This window comes from Bombus vancouverensis, chromosome 8, assembly GCF_051014615.1.
Source record: "Bombus vancouverensis nearcticus chromosome 8, iyBomVanc1_principal, whole genome shotgun sequence".
NCBI lineage: Eukaryota > Metazoa > Arthropoda > Insecta > Hymenoptera > Apidae > Bombus > Bombus vancouverensis.
In genome coordinates this window covers 13,542,025-13,563,792 of record NC_134918.1, presented here as the reverse complement: position 1 = coordinate 13,563,792, position 21,768 = coordinate 13,542,025, and the positions used below count along the sequence as shown (strand labels likewise).

Genomic DNA, 21,768 nt, shown 5'->3' with positions numbered 1-21,768 from the left:
ATCACAAACCATAATCCATCCCACGGTCATACTTATTCGGATCCGCAATAATCCTAAAAAACTGTCACAAGATTTAGCATTTTTTACTTTATTGTCAAGGCCCTTAATTGCCATCAAACATCTTTCAAATCGAAACGTTCCTTAGGATTATTATTCATTAAGGTAAAACACGGGGAAAGGAAATTTTTACCACGTTCGATAGTCATTGGTGGGGGGGGGCGCATATGATAGATCTATATTTCATGTATAAATAAAACTATTTTTATATGTTTTTTTTATTTATATTTATTATATTTATTTATTTATAAGGATGGTAATAATAAAGGATTTATAACTATTAACATTTGTTCAAATTATGTATTTTTACAAATCTTGCAGCGCCCCCTTGGCATTCAACGTATTAAATGACTACTGCCATCTACATACATGGTTGTATACATATACAACGTACGCGTATACGTACAGTCATAATTGTGCGAGAGTTCATGAAAATCTGCCAGTAATCGCTCGTCGACGTACGCACTTATGAAAACACGACTTTTAGAGAGTTGCGAGTTACTATATACTAACTATACTGAACGTCGCGTAAATGGCGAAATATATACTACGACATTAGGGTAAAGTGAGATTTTTTTGTGCGGAGGAGTGCTTTATTGGTCCGTTAGTGCGATAAACTTTTCGTGTCACTGACGGACCAAGCGCGACGATATTGTTACGTTGTTTTTCGCAGTGAAGAACGACACGTCTTTGGAAGGATGGCGACCTGACCCCTTCCGAATAATGGAATACTGTGCACAACGGTACGTTTCCTTGTGTAAGCAGGTTGTATTTACCAAACTATAGATAATTATTTCTTAGGCATATTGAATTCATAATGTGCACTTGCACAGCAACTGCTTCTCTGAATTCCCTGAAGGTTACACAGTGTTATTAAAATAGTGTCACGCTTACAGCCGTCGTCATGACAAACTTTTTTCACCTTTCTTTGTACTTCATCGACAAGCATAATTTTGCGATATCAAATTTATGACCACGTGTTATTATTTGTAATAACGTAATTTCTTTAGCCATAATACGTCGATGATTCACGTTGGTATTTACATAGTCGAATTTTTTTAGAAGCTATGTTTCATTATCCATAAAGAGACTGAAGAGGGAGAATGCTGTCAATGTAATTCTTAATATAGACATACCATAAGAAGTTTTATACATTTATTTTTGTTTCTTTTTTGTATTTCTTATTGGTCTTTTGTGAATTAAATATAGTATGCTTTAGGTATTTTCCAATGACATTTATTAATTTTGCATTTTTAAGTAGGATTAATATTATGTTAATATTAAATGTATATATATCTTAACTTATTCTGACATATATTTGTTTTGTTTCCAGATTGTCAGTTTGAGGTATACTTCGGTAATTGGTGCTATAAAACTTACAAGGTAAGTTCTGTTATACAACAAAGAAATTTACAAAAAATATATATATATCTTTTATATCATTTCTTTGTAATTATATAAGTATTAAACATATTCCTTAATATTATTTATATAGCAGTATATTAAGACTCATACTTTCTATATACCGATCATCTTTTATAATTTATATTAAGATGGCCGATGTTGATCCTGAAACTTTATTGGAATGGCTTAGTATGGGTCAAGGAGATGAAAGAGACATGCAGTTAATTGCTTTAGAGCAATTGTGCATGTTATTGCTCATGTCTGATAATGTTGATCGATGCTTTGAATGGTATGTTGAGAACATTGTTAATGTTCATTATTTTAACTGAATAAAATATAATAAAATATATTTTTATTTTAGCTGTCCTCCACGCACATTTCTTCCTGCATTATGTAGAATTTTTTTGGATGAACTTGCACCAGATAGTGTTTTAGAAGTGACAGCTAGAGCTATTACATATTACTTTGATCTTTCACCAGAATGTATACGCAGAGTAATAGCCATGGAAGGTGCTGTGAAAGCTATTTGCAGTCGTTTATCTGGAGCTGGATTAGGTTCTAGAACTAGTAGGGACCTAGCTGAACAATGCATAAAGGTATTATACTATTTGATTGTTCTCAAATATAATATTAAAAAACATTCATCATATATGTTATTGTAGGCATTAGAACTTGTCTGTGCAAGGGAAGCTGGTGCTGTGCTCGAAGCTGGTGGCCTCCCTTGTGCTTTATGCTTTATTCGGGAGCATGGGGCTCTTGTTCACAGGGATACACTACATTCAGCAATGGCTGTGGTGACCCGTTTATGTGGGAAAGTAGAACCTCAAGATAAATCTTTGCCAGATTGTGTTGAAGCTTTATCAATGTTACTTAGACATGAAGATGCACATGTTGCTGATGGAGCACTCCGTTGTTTTGCATCATTGGCTGATAGATTTTCAAGAAGAAACACGGATCCTGCTCCATTAGCCTCCCATGGATTAGTTTCTGAACTTTTGTATAGGTATTATTTTATGATAAATCTTGTACAGATATTTATTTCAGAAGTATCAAGATAATCCTTTTATTTCTGTTTATCAATAGATTATCAAATGCAGCAGGGCCTGGTACATCAATAGCAACTACTTCTGGAAATCCAAAAACACCTCCACCATCTAGTACAGCTACAACACTTCCTACTCCTGAAGCGAATTCTTGCGCATCTGTTTCTACTATAATTAGTCTTCTATCAACACTTTGCAGGGGATCACCATCTATAACTCATGACCTCTTACGTTCTGAACTACCAGACGCGATTGAGAAAGCTTTAAAAGGAGATGAACGATGTGCACTTGATTCCATGAGATTAGTTGATTTATTGTTAGTTTTACTATTCGAAGGAAGGTCAGCATTAGGCCGTAATACAAGCGGTGGTCCATCCGGTCCCGTGTTACCACGTTTTAGGCGCCCAGAAAGCGCTGGTGAAAAATCTCACAGACAGTTGATTGATTGCATTCGGTCAAAGGACACGGATGCGTTGATAGAAGCCATAGATTCTGGAGGCATTGGAGTTAATTTTATGGATGATGTTGGACAAACATTGCTTAATTGGGCATCCGCATTCGGAACTCAAGAAATGGTTGAATTCTTGTGTGATAGAGGAGCAGATGTTAATAAAGGTCAAAGATCGTCTAGTCTGCATTATGCTGCTTGTTTTGGAAGACCAGCTATTGCTAAAGTATTACTTAGACATGGGGCAAACCCTGATTTGCGAGATGAAGATGGGAAAACGCCATTGGATAAAGCAAGAGAACGTGTAGATGAAGGTCACAGAGAAGTTGCTGCTATATTACAATCTCCTGGAGAATGGATGTTGCCAAATCAAGAACATAGGAAACCAGAAACAGAAGCAGAATTCACAGAACCAAAAGGTGATCCTGAAATGGCTCCAGTATACTTGAAAAGATTATTGCCAGTATTCTGTGCAACATTTCAGTCATCTATGTTGCCAAGCATTAGGAAAGCCAGTTTAAGTTTAATCAGGAAGATGGTGCATTATATTCAACCAGAATTACTTATTGAAACATGTGGTTCTGATAGAATGGGAAGCTGTGGTGCTATGCTTGTAGAAGTAATTGCCAATGTACTGGACAATGAGGTAAACATACAATATTTTTTATATAAATTTATTTTTTCTTTTTTAGTTTATACAAACTTTTTAAGACCCTGCGAGATTGATATAAGATAGTATAATCAATGTTTTAAAATCTTTAGTATTCATGCAGGCAGACAGGCAGCAAAACAGACAATGCTAGTGATTTAGTTAAGATTGTTCACAGGAGCTTGAGATAAAAGCACCATCACCACCACCTCCGCCTCTCAAGCCGATAATTGGCCCAAAATTGCGTTGTCTCGCATCGCGCAAGTCTTCCAGTTCCCTGAACTACATTGTTGATAAGACGGTAACGTCTGTTGTATGTTTGCCAGTCTCTAGTTGAAACGTCCTTTGTGCCCCTTACATGCTATTTGTAAATCCCACTTTTTACTGATCTCATTAATAATTATGCAAAGATTTCATTTACTATTAACATAATGTATTTATGACACAATTCGTATAAAGGGTGAGATCTAACAAATATGCGCATGTTTTATATTCCTTTGCTGAGAAAATTTTTTTTACATTGCATATAAATACCAAAAAGTGCCATGTGCATTAATATATAGAGTCAACGTGCAATTTGTTCTCTAGCATAAAATGTGATGTAAGAAGATCATTAAGGTACAAATTTTGTAAATAATAACAGTGAAGGACACACAGATCTTTCAGTGAATGGCCAGTGAAATTGCTCTAAACAGGTGTTAATTATGATAGATTAGACACGAAGCTGGTTGTCCACTTCTATTGACTGTCTGCCTGCTGCTGATGGGATTAATGGGCATTTGCTTGTGATTTCAATGGATCGCGTAATCATTTTGCTCATAAATAAATTTGTGCTGTTATATTCGTGCCATACAAAGTATGACTGAATAAAAGGACTATAGATATGTTCTATAAGAAATTGTGCAGTATTTATTTTGTATTAAACTAAGAAAAAGAAGACCAGAAATCTTTGTTTGACTTAATTGGACTTTCAATATTTATAAAGGATTGTATTTACAACATCTTTATTTTAATCTTAATAGGAGGATGAGGATGGACACTTAGTGGTTTTGCAAATGATACAGGATTTGATGATAAAAGGCAAAGATGAATTTCTAGAACATTTTGCTCGTTTGGGAGTCTTTTCAAAAGTTGCTGCATTGGCTGGACCACAAGAGGCTGTTCCAGAACCAGAAGCAGAATCAAATCAATCTGAAGAACAAAGAATGGAAGATGCGAGAGAACTTTTAATTGGAAGAGCTTACCATTGGAGAGATTGGTGTATTTGTAGAGGTCGTGATTGCTTATATGTCTGGTCTGATGCAGCAGCTTTAGAACTATCAAATGGAAGTAATGGATGGTTTAGATTTATACTCGATGGAAAATTAGCAACGATGTATTCTAGTGGCAGTCCAGAAGGCGGAACAGACACATCAGGTGCGTTCTTCCCTTTTTTAATATCGACACAAAATTCATCACCTATGTCTCGTCCATCTTGCCACTATCTTTCTTGTTGAAGTATTCTTTTCACCCTCACACACCCTTCGCGACAGATAAACTGACTCTGTTGGAACCACATTTTTATGTTATATCGTTTTCATTTGTGATTAACTTCCGCGAGGGGAATAGTGTAGTAAATAACTGGTTTTACTAACTGCCTACAGGAAAGGGGAGGAACACAGAGTCGCTTACCACTGAAGGTAGGTACACACATGTTCAACTTTCCTAGTTGTGCACGCTATCCTGCCTTTCAATGTACATCATCAGTTGCATGGAGATTCCTTTATTTCTGCATGACTTAAACATTCTCTGCCACAACATTATTTGGTTCATTAAAAATCTTTACATCACTTGCAGTTTTACTAACTGTATCAATTACTAGAATGTATACTTTGCAGAAAACCGTGGCGAGTTTTTGGAAAAATTACAAAGAGCGCGAAGTCAAGTTAAACCAAATTCTGTGAGTCAACCTGTACTTTCACGTCCTGGTACGACCCGTCTAGTGGTAGGAAATTGGGCATTATCTAGTAGAAAAGAGAGTGAATTGTGCATACATAATAGCGATGGTCAACAACAAGCAACAATTTTACGAGAAGACTTACCAGGATTTATTTTTGAATCAAATCGTGGTACTAAGCATTCCTTTACAGCAGAAACAAGTTTGGGTAAGTATTCAGTGTTTATTTATGTACTAATATGAATAAATTAATATTAATGTTAATGTTTAGTACTTTATTACAAAAAATAAATATTTTATTATCTTCTATTTTTAGGTCCAGAATTTGCAGCAGGTTGGGCTGGTAAAAGAGGAAAAAGATTGAGATCTAAAATTGAAGCTATTAAACAAAAAGTTAAAGTACAAGCTCAGGATATTTATGAATGTTATTTTAAGGCTGCCCAAGCGCAGCCACGTGGAGTAGTTGCTAAACTAGGAGCTATTGTTAGTCAAATAGAAAAAGCTTACCAAAAACAACAATCGGGAAATCGAGAATGGCGTAATATACTACAAAGTGCACTGGAAGAACTTAAAGATTTATTAAACGAGGAAGGGAGAGTTTCTGCATACGAACTTCATTCTAGCGGGCTTGTGCAAACTTTACTTTCATTATTAGCAGCTCCACCAGGACCACAACCACCTACATTACGAGCAACAAAACTCAGGATGCAAAGAATAGCAGTATTTAAAAACTGCTTTCACTCAAAAGACGCTAATAAAGAGCATAATTCTGCTAAAATTCTAGTCCATAAGTTGGTTTCAGTTTTAGAATCTATTGAAAAATTACCTGTTTATTTGTATGATACACCAGGTTCAGGTTATGGCTTACAAATTTTAACAAGAAGATTGCGTTTTCGACTGGAAAAGGCAACTGGTGAAAGTTCTTTAATTGATAGGTCTGGTCGAAGTTTAAAAATGGAACCATTAAGTACTATACAACAATTAGAAAACCATTTATTGAAAATGGTAGCAAAGCAATGGCATGATCACGATAGGTCAACGTTTACATTTGTTAAGAAACTAAAAGATAGAAATAGGATAACTTTTAAATATCAGTATGATTTTGATGAAAATGGATTGTTGTATTGGATTGGTACAAATGCAAAAACTTGTACCGAATGGGTTAATCCTGGTCAATATGGTTTAGTCGTCGTTACATCGAGTAATGGAAGAAATCTTCCATATGGCCACCTTGAAGATATCTTAAGTCGAGACCCATCAGCATTAAACTGTCATACAAATGATGATAGGCGTGCATGGTTTTCGATTGATTTAGGAGTTTGGATTATTCCAAGCGCTTACACATTGAGGCATGCAAGAGGCTATGGTAGAAGTGCCTTGCGGAATTGGATGTTTCAAGCATCAAAGGATGGTATTATTTGGACAACATTATACGCTCATGTAGATGATTCGTCATTGAATGAGCCTGGTAGTACAGCTAGTTGGACATTGGAGCCACCAGCCGATGAAACACAGGGCTGGCGTCATTTAAGATTACAACAAATTGGAAAGAATGCTTCTGGTCAAACACATTATTTATCTGTATCTGGATTTGAAGTTTATGGAGAAGTTACTGGGGTTTGTGAAGATTTGGGACGTGCAGCTAGAGAAGCTGAAGCTGGAGTTCGAAAACAACGAAGATTAATTAAAGCTCAAGTTCTTCGTCATTTAGTCGCTGGCGCTAGAGTGGCTAGAGGTTTGGACTGGAAATGGAGAGATCAAGATGGTGTCCCACCTGGTATGTTTATAACAAAATGAAATTTATTGATCAAATGTTTTTATTCAATTAGTATTTGAATTAATAGATTTTCTTTATTATTTCAGGAGAAGGCACAGTAACAGGGGAATTACACAATGGTTGGATAGATGTAACATGGGATCACGGTGGTTCTAATTCTTATAGAATGGGTGCAGAAGGAAAATACGACTTAAGATTAGTTGGTACCGGTCTTGATACGGATAGTGGAACAAAAAGTAAAAATGGTGGCGGAGTTTTAACAGGACGAAAATCCAGTAGTACTCCTAGTTTACCAGATTGTACCGATACTGCAATACGTGGTTCAGTAGCTTCTACAGATCAAGCAGCAAGTGCAGATAATTTAGCAGTTAAGGTATAATTTAAAATATTTATCATTTTATATGTCATTTATATATAATGCAGAGCTGGAAAGAAGACTAGCATAAAGAATGTGGGTCTGATTAGTTATTTTGTATAAACTCAACACAAACGTTAAGGTAATTAACGTGTATTGGCTGAAAGCGTTACACATACAAATGCAATATAGCAATGCGTGACGTGTCGTCTCGGTAAGTCATCTTTCCAGCTCTGCAGTATACGTGATCATATGCGTGTTTTAATTACATTTTACCTAAAGCATTAAGACATGCTACTATTAATTAGAGTAAAAAATAATTCACCTAATATAGTGTCAATTTTGTATTTATAATAAACAGCAAGCCGTTGAGTCGATAGCTGAAAATGTGTTGTCGGTTGCTCGCGCTGAAGCGGTTGTTGCTGTAACTGGTGAAGGTGGGGCAAATTCAACAAGCGAATTGTCTGTTGTATTACATCCCAGGCCTGACACTACTGTAACAAGTGATCTGGCAACAATTGTTGAGAGTCTCGCTCTTAACACTGATTGTTCTGCCAATAGTAACAGCAATCGAGCATCTAGTAGTTCAAAACCATTTTTTGCAACTGTGCGAGGAAATAAGGTATGACACCCACACACTTATTAAGATAATTGTCTAATGTTTACAACTCATTTAAATTTAAAATATTTTTACAGCCAGGGTCAGGCCTATTGAGTCTTGAAGCTACTGAAGTGTTGGATCGTGTCAGAGAAGGAGCCGACAGATTACGCAATAATACTAATAGCTTTTTGAGTGGAGAATTACTTAGTTTAGTGCCTGTTAGAATCAGTGTGTCAGGTGAACTAGAAGAGAATTCGTTAAGGATTAAATCTGTTCAGAGGCATCACTCTGGAATTACTGATGGTATGATAATTATTAATCTTGGTTTATATACCTCATTTTCTGTTTATTTTTTTTTTTTTTTTAATATAAAATAACTGTGAAATAAAGCAATGTAAAGTTCTAATCCTACACTAAAGTTTTTATAACTCACTTATGAAGGAGTGTATTTTTTGCTCCTTTTTTGTTATTTACAATCATGTTTCCTCTAAACTAGCTGCCAAAGAATGTAGTCGGGACAAAGAAGCTAGCTCATCTACACAAAATACGACAGGTGGATGTCCTGTTGTTGTTACCAATCCTATGTCTGTGTCTGTTCCTAACCTTGCTTGTTCTGATGCTAACAATACTTTGGAACCAACAACTGCATCTGGTTTATTAGAAACCTTCACTGCAATGGCGCGAAGACGAACATTGGGTTTGTGTCTATGTATTGTTGCTTAATAGTATTTGCATATTAATAATTCTTTTAATTGTATTTTATATAATGCTTGTATTTTCTAATAAATTAGCCATATAAGTTACTAATAAAATTTTTTAGGACCTACAGGTGGGCAACATATTGCTTCCAATTCTAATGCTGGTTCAAATTCACGTGGACCTAATTCTGTATCGAGTTTAGTTCGACTTGCTTTGAGTCCTAATTTTCCTGGAGGTTTACTTAGTACTGCTCAAAGTTATCCAAGTTTAACCAGCAGTGGTCAAGTAGCTGGTAGTGGTGTTACGACAACGACTGGACCCGGCCTAGGACAAGCACTTACAATGTCATTGACTAGTACAAGTAGTGATAGTGAACAGGTAAAGCTTAGTATCCAAGAAATTATATAAAAAATGTTTTTATTGTGAAATAATATTTATTATATACCATGAATATAGAATTTAAAGTAAAATACATCATTCTATATAATGTAATAAGCAGTTATGGCTACAGGTTAGTCTTGAAGATTTTTTGGAATCTTGCGGAGGTATTGCAAGTTCTAGTGCTAGTGGAGGTAGAACAACAGGTGGACCAACTCTTTTGACTGAATTAGAAGACGATGAAGATGGCGTCCTTGAAGAAGAAGAAGACAATGATGAAAATGATCAAGAAGTACGTTAGGAAGGATTGTTTTACTTTAATGTAAAGGAATGAATATTTATTTTTTGTGTCCTATTTTTATAGGAAGATGATGAAGAAAATGAAGAAGAAGGAGAGGGTTGTGATGGTGATTATGAAGATGTAATGGTAAGTCGTAATCTTCTAGCAGCGTTTGTGGAAGAAGAAACTCCTCAAAATAGTAAGAGACGTGCGTGGGATGATGAGTTTGTTTTGAAACGGCAATTCTCTGCTCTGATTCCTGCCTTTGATCCACGGCCTGGACGAACTAATATTAATCAGGTTAGTTGAGTAAAAAAGTTTAAGAGACTTAAATGATAATAATAATAATTTTGTTTATATTATGAAATATTTTATAGACCACTGATTTGGAGATTCCACCACCTGGTAGTGAAACTCAGTCAAATACACGCTCAGGCTCATTGCCAATGCCGAAACTTTCTTTAACACTAAAGGGACCAGGCCTTCCTGGGGTATCAGATGTTGAACTAGCTCTTACAGAACCACACGCCAGTATTTTCCAACAAGTACAAGAATTAATGCAACTGACAGAATTGGGTAGTCGACAAGAAAAATTAAGAAGAATATGGGAACCAACTTACACGTAATATATTTATTCTTTAATGTATTATAAAAAATTAAATATTTACATACTACGTAAATATATAATAATAAGTAATAATAATAATAATAATAAATTACATACTATGCTTTTTTATAGTATAATATATAAAGAAGCAAAGGACGAAGAATCATCTGGAAGAGCAACACCAGTTGTTACATTATATTCTCGTAATACAGCACAAAATTCTTCAGTATGTAGTGTAGAGGATGTATTGCAACTATTGAGGCATGTTTATGTATTAAGCACTACTCATGATGATGGTAAACACATCGATTATGGAGAACTTGAGGAATCAACATGTTGGGTTCATCCAGATGACTTTACTTCAAAGAAAATTACAAACAAGATAGTACAACAAATTCAAGATCCTTTAGCATTAGCTGCTGGGGCTCTACCAAATTGGTGCGAAGAACTAGCAAGAAGTTGTCCATTTTTATTACCCTTTGAAACTAGACGATTGTACTTTAGTTGTACTGCCTTCGGAGCCTCGCGATCCATTGTGTGGCTTCAAACACAAAGAGATGCTGTTCTTGAAAGACAAAGAGCACCAGGTTTAAGCCCACGACGTGATGACATTCATGAGTTCCGCGTTGGGAGACTTAAACACGAAAGAGTTAGTGTACCTAGGGGAGAGAAACTATTAGACTGGGCAGAACAAGTAATGAAGGTAAGTTAATAATTCAATAATTAAATTTAGTGTTTACAGTATAATATATTATTTCTACTAGAAGAAAAGATAGAAAAATTGTATTGTATTATAGGTATAAGTATAGGTATTATAGGTATGTTATGTATAATAGGTACATGCAAGTCGGAAGAGTATACTAGAAGTGGAATTTGTGGGCGAAGAAGGAACTGGTCTTGGACCAACATTAGAGTTCTTTGCACTAGTTGCTGCTGAATTACAACGTAAAGACTTAGGTTTATGGTTATGTGATGATGAAAACTCGCCTGATACGGATCAATCTCGAGTTTCTGGAGATCAGGTTCGACCTCCGGGATATTATGTAACTCGACCGAGTGGACTGTTTCCTGCTCCGTTACCACAAGATTCTGCAGCTTGTGATCGTGCTATTCGATATTTCTGGTTTTTGGGCGTGTTCTTGGCAAAAGTTTTGCAGGATAATAGATTAGTAGATTTACCATTATCCCGTCCTTTCCTAAAATTAATGTGTCATGGAGACATCACAAACAATGTAAATGAAAAGATTGGTCTTAGTGGTGTAACACAAGAAAGTATATCTTCAAGTATGTCGAGTAGCTTTATATCCGAAGAGGGTGAAGCAGATACAGCATACTCTTCGTTAGAACCAGCTTCTTGGTATGCTGGATTATTGGATATTGAAGATCTAGTACTTGTCGATCCAGTAAGAGGTGAATTCTTGAAAGAGGTACAAACGGCAATTGCCAAACGTGATAGAACGCTTTCCGATGGTCGTAATTCTACCGACGAAGAAACGACATTAAATATTACTCATTCATCCGGAATGTCAGTGCCTATTGAAGATTTGTCTTTAACTATGACATATTCTCCAAGTTCCAAAATCTTTGCATATAATCAGGTAGAATTAATAGAAGGAGGTGCGGAGATTTCAGTTACTATGGAAAATGCAAGAGAATATGCTGAGACGACAATTAATTTCTGTCTTGATGGAGGAATTTCAAGACAACTAGAATCGTTTAAATCTGGTTTTTCAAAAGTCTTCCCAATGGAAAAACTTCATGCTTTCAGTCCGGAAGAAGTAAGGGCTATGCTTTGTGGAGAACAAAACCCACAATGGACCAGAGAGGATCTGCTAAATTATACTGAGCCAAAACTAGGTTACACAAGAGAAAGGTAAGGATATTCGAAATACATGTAGATAACTAACTATTGCACAATCTAATTTACTAAATAGAATATACTTTTTTACTGCTTCAGTCCTGGTTTCCAAAGATTTGTCAATGTTCTACTTTCATTGACTGGTCCTGAAAGGAAGGCTTTCTTACAATTTGCTACTGGATGTTCAGCTTTACCTCCTGGGGGATTATGTAATTTACATCCTAGATTGACCGTTGTGCGGAAAGTAGATGCTGGTTCAGGTGGTTATCCCTCTGTTAACACCTGTGTTCATTATTTAAAATTACCAGAATATCCTACTGAAGAAATACTTAAAGAAAGACTCTTGGCAGCAACTAGAGAGAGAGGATTTCACTTAAATTAATCTCGTTTCTGCTCAGGCAAGGAACTGCTGCGATAACGCAGTAAGAAATATTCGCTCTTAAAATGAGCGAATCGAACTTTGCTCCACAGATTGTATTGTGTAATCTATACGCAAAAGTCGAGTTTGGTCTTGATGTTATTTACAAAAAGCTAAAACAATTGTTTAATAACAATCAGTATAGGTTTACAAAAACAATTTAGTGCATCCTGGAACGGAAATATTTATAATATCCAAAATTATTTAAAAAAAATTAATAAGAATTCATAATGTATCATAAATATTTAAATATTTAATGCTATTTGTTAATATGTTTAAATTTGTCTATTTTGATAAATATCTATAATTTAACAGATAACAAATTATTTCTTTACTACTTTATGTTATGCGTTTAAGTTTTATTGTTTGAACTGATATTAGTCTCTTATAGAGTAAAATGATCTTTAAATTAATATTGTGATATGCACTGCAGTATGATATCAAATGCTTATTTAATGTAAAAAGTTAACTTACAATTTAATAGCATAGGTTATCCGTTCCAGGTATTGGCTACAACTATATTATAAATTTTGTCCGGATACAATAGAAATTGTATTTTCTCAACAAATGTAATTTATGCGAGTGTTTTCAAGTATATTATCAAGTGGAACAAAAACTTTACAGTTCCTCATTTTAAAACGAATGTTCGTATCGTCTTCTTTATGGAATATTGTCGTGTTTGGAAAATAATTCATATGTAAAAAAGAAAAGGGGGTATCTTTAATGGAAGTTTTATTTTCTTTATCAGAATGTCTCTCATATATATGTATACAGCGTTATAAAAACGTATAAGATGTGAATCAAAATTGACTTGTGCAAAGTGCTAAGTTTTTATCAATCACAATGAAAACGATGTTTTTTAGCATCTAGACCAATTTTCACAGCTTCAAATATTTGTTCTTTTAACTAAATATCAATGCATCACCATGTTTATAAAGACGCGCTAGTGTCTAAATATAATAAACGAAAAAGAAGATATAAAATGATTGAAAGCATTTTGATGAAAATGTTATAAAGACTTGGCAAGCTGAGCACTCTGCATCTTTGTACAATATGCTACTTAATGCTCACTCAATAATTATAATTATAGGCGGAAATCAGTATACTTGTAATAATAGTGTCTAGAAGAAGATATGAAAATAATATAAATGTGAAAAGATTGATTAATGATATCAATATGAGAAATAGTTACTATTACTGTAATATAAATTATTATTGATTCTTGGGGAAAGAATAAAAGAAAAAAAACGTTATAAACTATAACATGTTTTTCAATATAATTTGTTATATGTTTTATACAGTTTATGAATATAAACATATGTATTTAACAATTCCTGTACTAGTTAGGAAAGATGTATAGATATCTCATTAGATCCCACATCATGTATCATCAATATATACTACTAACATATTGTGTCTTAAAACCATGAATTTCATACGGCCATAACCATAGTATATTACATATCACAATTCATACCATTAAAAATTTTTTTTTATTCTTTATAATTTTGCTGAAACAAGTAAATCACTCTCAGTACCATACTTTACTGATTTTAGTCACTTTTTGTGTAGCACATTATTTGCTTCTGCACGTTCCTCTTCTAATTCTTTGGATGTAATATTTAATTTTGATCTAGCAAAGTCACTGATTGGAAGTCCCTGAAAAGAATCAGTGTAAGTAATTGTTTTGTTTCCAAAGTATGTATAAATATAAAAGATGATATAAAAAAATATTTACTTGAACAATTTTGTATTGTCCATTTTCTATAGTAACTGGGAAAGAGAACACAATATCTCTTGGAATTCCATAACTGTCATCAGACAACACCCCCATGCTAACCCATTCTCCTGGTTTGGTACCCAACCACCAATCTCTCATGTGATCTCCAGCTGCTTTAGCAGCTGACATTGCAGATGACATTTTTCTAGCAGCTATCACAGCTGCACCACGTTTTTGAATTGTTTCCACGAAAGTAGTATTTAACCAGTTATCATTGTTTATGGCTGAAGGCACTGGCTTAGTGGAACCTTGAAGGGTTACAGTAGCATGAGCTGCATCAGGATATTGAGTTGAACTGTGATTGCCCCAGATAATAACATTTTTTACTTTATCAACCTATTTAGAAATATTAAATTATTCATTTACTTTTCAAGTAGAAGTATATTTATGCTTAATATAACGTTGAAACTAATTACCTGTACATTTAGTCGTGCTGCTAAAGCTGCTTGAGCACGATTTTGATCCAATCTAGTCATAGCAGTAAAATTTTGCTTTGGAATAGAAGGTGCATAATGAGAACAAATTAAGGCATTTGTATTAGCAGGATTGCCAACAACTAAGACCTTAACATCTTTTCGAGCATGTTTGTCTAGAGCTTCTCCTTGAACTTTAAAAATTTCTACATTAGCAGCTAGGAGATCTTTTCTCTCCATTCCTTCTTTTCGGGGCATTGCTCCAACAAGAAAGGCTGCAGCTACGTTTTTGAAGGCTACATTTGGATCAGCTGTAGGAACAACTTCTACAAGTAAAAAGTTCATACAGTAAATAAAATATAAAAAAGGATATATTTGTGTATAAATATATAATGCATTTTTATTAAAATAAGAAAGTGACTTAAAAATATGATTTAGTTTCTTACATAACACCGATGTTACATAATGTTTTTTGCCCATAATTACATTACAAATTATATGATCTTATGAATTTGTATGTTCTTATTTATCATATAAAATAAATCATGAGAAAGAAATCTTATAAATTTACTTTTGTATCATAATCTTATGATTTATATATTCTATATATTATTTTTATATTTTTATCAATATATAATTTTGTGGGTTCTATTTATCGGATGTGCAACAATTTTCCTAAGACATTCAATTAAAAAATGTTTATATATTTTTTCTAGTATGCTTTAAATTTTTACATTGTTAATAATTTCTTAATCATAAATTTATATTTATTAAATTTATATAATTTTACCTTTCAGAAGTGGAAGAGCTAAGTCTTCTAATTCCATAACTACTCCATCCAATACTTTCATCATAACAGGAATATCTAATAAACGAAGATTTATTGGTTGATTTGGACCAAAAACTGAACCAGCAGCAAGCTGGTACAATAAAGAATATGCAATTTGCCCTGCAGCTCCCGTAACCACCACATTTATTGGCTCGCTCTAAAAAATGAAAAAAAACATAAATTATTCGCATGGACATATATTTTTAAAAATTTAACTAATAATATTTTCAATTTCCAATCATAAATATAATAATAAGTTTCTATATATTATTTCATTTTGAACTCTTATATCATTATTAAATAATAGTTCCCTTAATACAGGTGGTTTCATTCAGTATAGTATGTTACAATAATTGATAAATAGTAAATTGAAAGCAGTAATGCTTTGAAACTTGTTCAAGGTCGAATGTAGGTTAAGCAATTATGTTACATAGAATATTAAGTTTTAAAACATCTTCCATTACTTTTACAATATAAAACAATTAACATAGTTCTTAAGACTTACCATCTTTTACGCTGATTTCCTATAATAATATCGTTCTCAAATGACAGAACTGAAGACGCTTATCGAACTCTCCAGGACTGATTGAGGTCAATTAAAATGATTGGTGTAATGACGACTGAACTGGAAGATAGATTTCAATTCGACTGATAGTACTGGAGGCCAAGTATTCTAATTATGTTATTCCATATTTCAATCGATAAGAACGTTACAGTACTTAATTTATAAATTATATAATGTATATAAAAAAGACGCAATCTTTTACATGATTAATATAACATTATTATCCAAAAATGTAAATATTTTATTAGAAATAATATACAAACTAAATTCTCGCTGTTTTTATTTCCGTATATGTGAATATACTTAGGGCTTCGTGCGTGCTTAGTAAATTAGAGACCTATTAATAAGAAATATGAAATAAACATTTATTTTCGTTTTATTTCAATGTCACACTTTATATGTAAAATTTTGTTGCATAATATTTACAGGTATCACGTAGAAGTTCAAAAATTTATTTCAGCACAGTATCCAATCGGAATTTAATATACGTTGCTGCCATCTATTTAGCAGTATTACAGAGTCAATAATCTATTAAAGTTAGTGGCGTGAGTTCCCCATCTAAATACTGAGTATACACGGATACCATGGTATATAATTTCAACATGATATTGGAATTTTATTCATGAGTTTTTATATTTTTCGTTTAAAAATTTCGTTTTGATTAATTGCAAATCTACATACATTGATATGCACATATATATTAAGAGTTACTACTTTATTTGATCAAGATATTTTTACCGAAGCAGAATGTTAAATACATATTTATTCATTGAGGTGATGTTATCGATGACATGAACAAGAAAATGTTGGCTACTATGACAACCTAAAATTTCAACATCTGCTACGCTCATGGAATAGCAGCACTGTATAGTCAAGTATAGTGTATAGTGGATCGTGTCGTGAAGAATAAGAGAGACTAGATAAGTGCGGAGGTTACTCCGATTTTGCCAAAGTTTGAACATGCTAATTCAAAGATTAAGTTGACAACAGTTTGATAATTAATGTCTAGCTAAGTTTACATCATAATCTACTTCGCGTATATGTACAGATCATAATTTTTATTGTCATTATAGATTATTTTTTCTCTTGTGTTGTATTTAATTTTTTTGTTAATTTGTATTTTCATAATACGCATTGTAGAAAATACTTGGTAACAATATGAAGTTACACACAGATGTATATGACAAATTATATTTGTGAGTATCATTCTTACATCTTGTTTTAGTGAAATTAAATAATTAATAGTTAGTCAGAGTCAAGGATCATGTGGTGACTCCTTAACTATATTGATAATTGATTGTTTTTTCAGATACATAACACCTGAAAAGTTTTATGTAGAACCTATTGGAACTAAAGTGTTGCTTGTAGTTGATAGAGTGAGTCAGCAAATTTATATGCAAGGTAATTAATGACATGTAGATTGCATTTGATATTATTGTAAGATAAATTTCCTAAGTATTTCATTCATATTTCAGCTGGTACAGCTAGTCAAATTCCATCAACTGCAAGTCGTAGAAAGATATGGGGTATAGTAGGAACTATAAGACTATTAGCGTGCCGATATCTTATAGTGATAACAGATGCTGCAGAAGTTGGAACAATAGCTGGTCATCAGATTTTTAAACTAGTTTCGACAGATGTTATACCCTATACTAAATCTTCATTACATCTTAGTGAAAAACAAGTGCAAAACAATTCGACATATGTAGAAATGATTAAATCTGTATTAAATACACCTTATTTTTATTTTAGTTACACATACGATCTCAGTCATACAATGCAAAGACTTCAAAACACCCCTCCTGAATTTTTACAGGTTATCATTATTTTTATCACTTTTATCACTGTATATTGTTGTTGTTGTTTGATGATAGATTATGTCTTTTCCTATCAAACAGATGCCACTTCATGACAGGGCAGACCTTAGATTTGTATGGAATGCTTATCTCCTGCAAGACCTAACATCAAGGCCTGAGCAATATAAATTTTGTCTGCCTATTATTCATGGATGTATCCTTGCAAGCAAAAGGAAAGAAAAGAATACACTATATAGATATATACATATACACATATATATCTTCCTTAATGTTTCTTTAGTTGTATCATTAAATACTATTACTGTAACTGGTAGTACATCATTTAATTTGGGTGTAGTATCTAGACGAAGTGTGCATCGTGCAGGAACAAGGTTGTTTTCACGTGGCATAGACACTACTGGTAATGTTTCTAATTATGTAGAAACAGAGCAACTAGTTGAATTTAATGGACATCGCATGTCTTTTGTACAAACGCGAGGGTCTATTCCTTTATTCTGGTATCAGGCACCAAATTTGAAATATAAACCTAAACCTCAATTGAGTACTCACGAGGATCATCAAACTGCCTGTGCACGGCATTTTGAAACTCAAATATTTCATTATGGGAAGCAAATATTGATAAATTTAGTAAGTTGATAAACAGAATTGAAGGAAATTAAATTTTTATCACGGCTACTCTAATTCCAACATCGTAATTTTAATACAGATCGATCAACGTGGTCCAGAAGCTGTACTTGAAAAAGCATACGGCAATGTAGTACAACGAATTAATAATCAGAACGTTCGGTACGAAAGTTTTGATTTTCACGCTGAATGTAGAAGATTGAGATGGGACCGGTTAAATGTATTACTCGATCGATTAGCTCCCGAATTAGAACAGATGGGTTACTTCTTATTGTTGGAAGATGGAACACTGTTATCGGCGCAAGACGGCGTTTTCCGTACCAATTGCATCGATTGTCTTGATAGAACTAATGTTGTTCAAAGTATGATTGCAAAGAAAGTTCTTAATGATGTGTTACCAAGGTTGCAGGTCCTTAGAAAGATTGAAGATCATCCTAGCGTCGAAGAACAATTCAAACGGGTAAGAGTATAACTTTAATTGTGCTCATTTTTCTATTTCAAATTTCTTATTTCACATAAAACTTTAACACATTGGTTCTAGATTTGGACTGACAATGCAGACGTTATAAGTGTTCAATACTCAGGTACTGGTGCATTGAAGACAGATTTTACTCGAACTGGTAAACGAACTAAATTGGGTGCAATCAGAGATGGTTTGAATTCTTTAACAAGATACTATAAAAATAATTTCACCGACGGTTATAGACAAGTATGTAACTTTTTTTTCCTCAAAGATTTCTCATTTTTGTTTGCATATGATAAGTTACAATATATTCATTTAACAGGATTCATTGGACTTATTCTTGGGTCGCTACATTGTACAAGATGGTGAATGTACGTTACTTCAATGTCCTTTGGAATCGGAAAGGAATTGGCGTTATGCTACGTTCCCTTTGGTACTCCTTGTTGCATCATCCATGTTGGTTGCTCACGTAATTTTGCCTTCGAGATATACTACTGAAATTTTGTTGTATATGCTATTTTGGGGTGCTATGGTAGCTGGTACATTTGCAACTATTATCCATCACGGCAAACAATACGTGGATAAACCTAAGCTACTTTAAAAAATTTTTTAGATTCAGGTAGCATATATTATATAATATTTCTAAGCTGAGAAGCGTTACAAATTTCTTGTTATTTTTCACCATCTAAGTTTTTATTACATTTTCGTATCATAAAGTATTAACGTTCGTTTGAAAAAGCAACAGGGCAATCTAATATTTAGATTTGTAAAATCTAACTTTACGTATGTATTCTCGCATTTTTATGTTCCAGAAATCGTAGTTCTAATATTACAAATGAGGTAAATGTAGTGAAATGGGGCAAATGTGTTCTTATTGATGTACATATATATATATAGATTAAGAGTGTAGTTGATATTTCTAATTGAGATATTGTTAATGCTCTCGCATTTTCAAGTAGAATAAGGTGTAAGGAATACTACTCATTCCTTCTTCACTTAGTTTGACACGTTTTAAAAAAATGTAGTAAAGTATTGTAAAGAGTTTTTTGAGTAACATTTTCTCGTATATAAAATCAATTCGCATATAGCATTTAGTATCTACCGTCCATAGATTACCTGCAATATACACTATTTGAAATTCTGTTTATTGCAGGTGCCTGACGGCATGTAATATATATGCATTTGCAATGTAAGCAAAATCGAAGCGAAGTTAGTAATAAATTAATACGTCTTTTAATGAAAAAAAGCAGGTTTTAACAAGTAATACAATCTTAATGATTGTTCATAATGTGTAAATGCCACAATCCCTAGTTAAAAGAACGGATTGCATTCTAAGACATGGAGTGTTATGTATTCTGACAATTTTGTAGGCAATATCGAACCAAAGTATGTAATGTTTATAAGATTGTAATGTATCATAGGACTGTAATAATTATCAGTTACAATTTCATATAGTCATTCTAATTATAATAAAAGATCGGGGGATATTCCGGTAAAAGAATATTTTTTAATATTTAGAAACTAATTTTCATAGTAAAGTATCTATCCACTTAATATCTTTGATCTATTATAATAAATTAGTTTTTTTCTTGAAAGTACATGTGACGTATTCTTATAGTTGTAATGGGAATAGATAAGAATAGTTGCATCGATTTTCATTATAATTCCATTTATTACTTTAATGTTAAATGATTTTGGAATACAAATGTTGATTTATTAATTAAACATCCAACGTTTCTCAGTCTATCTATTATATAAATTCAGCAGCAATTAGGGAATTGTTATTTACCTTGAGGTAGAGGCGTCTCGTATTTGCTTTGGTGTTCAATCTACATGTTTCCCTACACGAAGCACGAGTAAACTTTAACCATTGTATGAAATCCATTCAGTTTGTTTAGTAAAGAGCATAGGGAAAATAGATTAAACAGATATTTTCGGTTTTTTATTTTTATTACATTTATAACATCACAAGTTTCTTGTTAAATTTTGACGTTCGTTCATTATGAGAAAGTTCGTAATTTTAAAAATTAAATCAGTGCTTAGTTTAAAAAACAAACAGCATCTTATACAACTTCTAATACCGCATTGTCTGTGTATAGACGGCACTTTTCTACTTACGGTATCATAAGAGTGCATTCTGAAAGCCAGGAACCATTTAAGGGATCATCAAGGACTGTTAACTTTCCTGTACTTCTTCATCCACATAAATTGCCGATATATAGAATAACATGTACTTTCAGAAAGCATAATTAATTTAGCAGTCGAGATGTTTACCTAAATAGGCAGAATTGCTGCCCTATTGCTCGCGGTCAGATTCGTGATACGTGCTAGTTTAGGGAATCGGTGAGAGGCTCTAGGAGTTCACCGTATCGAAATGTAGGACGATCCTTGACAGGACGTTTATTTATTTTCTTGTATTTAATCAACGAAAGGGGACACTTGCCACCAACAGACTTTCTCCGATTAACACGAATCCTATGAATTTATTTTGCAACTTCCATCAATACAAGCCGAGAATATTTATGAAATACACGATCGACTGTAGCCAGACGTGGTAAACAGACGGTACACTTGATTATACGATTTTCTGAGTATCTTTTAAAGCTAATGGCGGGTCGGCCGCGCGTCCGTCGGCTTCTCGTTTATTCCTATTGACAGAGACGGAGGGAAGAAAAACAGGCGGGCGACGTCATTTCCGAACCGAGGTGAAACTTTCCGTGGCTTTGAGCCTTTGACAAACGGTCGCTCGTAATTGGATTCGTTTTAT

At 33.5% G+C, this 21,768-nt stretch overlaps 3 protein-coding genes across 10 annotated transcripts; 2 read left to right on the top strand and 1 right to left on the bottom strand.

The window, feature by feature from the left end:
* The first annotated feature begins 480 nt into the window (after positions 1-480).
* On the top strand, positions 481-13,773 carry Ufd4 (ubiquitin fusion-degradation 4-like). 8 transcript variants are annotated; one of them, XM_076620627.1, is made up of 22 exons: positions 481-800; positions 1,391-1,440; positions 1,611-1,750; positions 1,823-2,057; positions 2,124-2,464; positions 2,545-3,598; positions 3,780-3,902; positions 4,624-5,017; positions 5,245-5,280; positions 5,479-5,745; positions 5,854-7,314; positions 7,401-7,687; positions 8,031-8,291; positions 8,366-8,573; positions 8,767-8,967; positions 9,100-9,347; positions 9,469-9,639; positions 9,712-9,927; positions 10,005-10,249; positions 10,367-10,937; positions 11,071-12,107; positions 12,192-13,773. In XM_076620627.1, exons 3-22 carry the CDS (start codon positions 1,611-1,613, stop codon positions 12,472-12,474), a joined length of 7,779 nt encoding a protein of 2,592 aa, XP_076476742.1. In that variant the 5' UTR covers positions 481-800; positions 1,391-1,440; the 3' UTR covers positions 12,475-13,773. The 8 variants fall into 8 exon arrangements, with proteins under 8 accessions (XP_076476742.1, XP_076476744.1, XP_076476743.1 ...); XM_076620628.1 differs by having other exon boundaries at positions 482-800; positions 9,481-9,639; XM_076620626.1 differs by having other exon boundaries at positions 482-800; positions 9,091-9,347.
* Positions 13,761-16,260, bottom strand: Mdh1 (malate dehydrogenase 1). The gene is made up of 5 exons (XM_033332434.2): positions 16,038-16,260; positions 15,494-15,689; positions 14,707-15,029; positions 14,249-14,626; positions 13,761-14,169 (listed from the first exon to the last, which is right to left on the bottom strand). Exons 1-5 carry the CDS (start codon positions 16,038-16,040, stop codon positions 14,068-14,070), a joined length of 1,002 nt encoding a protein of 333 aa, XP_033188325.1. The 5' UTR covers positions 16,041-16,260; the 3' UTR covers positions 13,761-14,067.
* Positions 16,261-16,642: 382 nt separating this feature from the next.
* Positions 16,643-20,502, top strand: Sac1 (phosphatidylinositol-3-phosphatase SAC1). Its single transcript, XM_076620631.1, has 9 exons — positions 16,643-17,293; positions 17,407-17,498; positions 17,573-17,913; positions 17,996-18,107; positions 18,195-18,541; positions 18,621-18,998; positions 19,080-19,247; positions 19,324-19,620; positions 19,814-20,502. Exons 1-8 carry the CDS (start codon positions 17,256-17,258, stop codon positions 19,600-19,602), a joined length of 1,755 nt encoding a protein of 584 aa, XP_076476746.1. The 5' UTR covers positions 16,643-17,255; the 3' UTR covers positions 19,603-19,620; positions 19,814-20,502.
* Positions 20,503-21,768: the final 1,266 nt, after the last annotated feature.

Excerpts from the sequence above, each read along its gene's own strand:
- Mdh1 (XM_033332434.2), bottom strand. Across the intron at positions 15,030-15,493 it reads AGCTCTTCCACTTCTGAAAG|AAGTTGTTCCTACAGCTGAT; the intron begins GTAAAATTATAT and ends TTTTACTTGTAG. Across the intron at positions 14,170-14,248 it reads GACAATACAAAATTGTTCAA|GGACTTCCAATCAGTGACTT; the intron begins GTAAATATTTTT and ends GATTCTTTTCAG.
- Ufd4 (XM_076620626.1), top strand. The coding sequence starts at position 1,611 with ATGGCCGATGTTGATCCTGAAACTTTATTGGAATGGCTTAGTATGGGT. Across the intron at positions 2,465-2,544 it reads GTTTCTGAACTTTTGTATAG|ATTATCAAATGCAGCAGGGC; the intron begins GTATTATTTTAT and ends GTTTATCAATAG. Across the intron at positions 5,746-5,853 it reads TACAGCAGAAACAAGTTTGG|GTCCAGAATTTGCAGCAGGT; the intron begins GTAAGTATTCAG and ends TTCTATTTTTAG.
- Sac1 (XM_076620631.1), top strand. The coding sequence starts at position 17,256 with ATGAAGTTACACACAGATGTATATGACAAATTATATTT. Across the intron at positions 17,914-17,995 it reads CCCCTCCTGAATTTTTACAG|ATGCCACTTCATGACAGGGC; the intron begins GTTATCATTATT and ends CCTATCAAACAG. Across the intron at positions 19,248-19,323 it reads TCACCGACGGTTATAGACAA|GATTCATTGGACTTATTCTT; the intron begins GTATGTAACTTT and ends TTCATTTAACAG.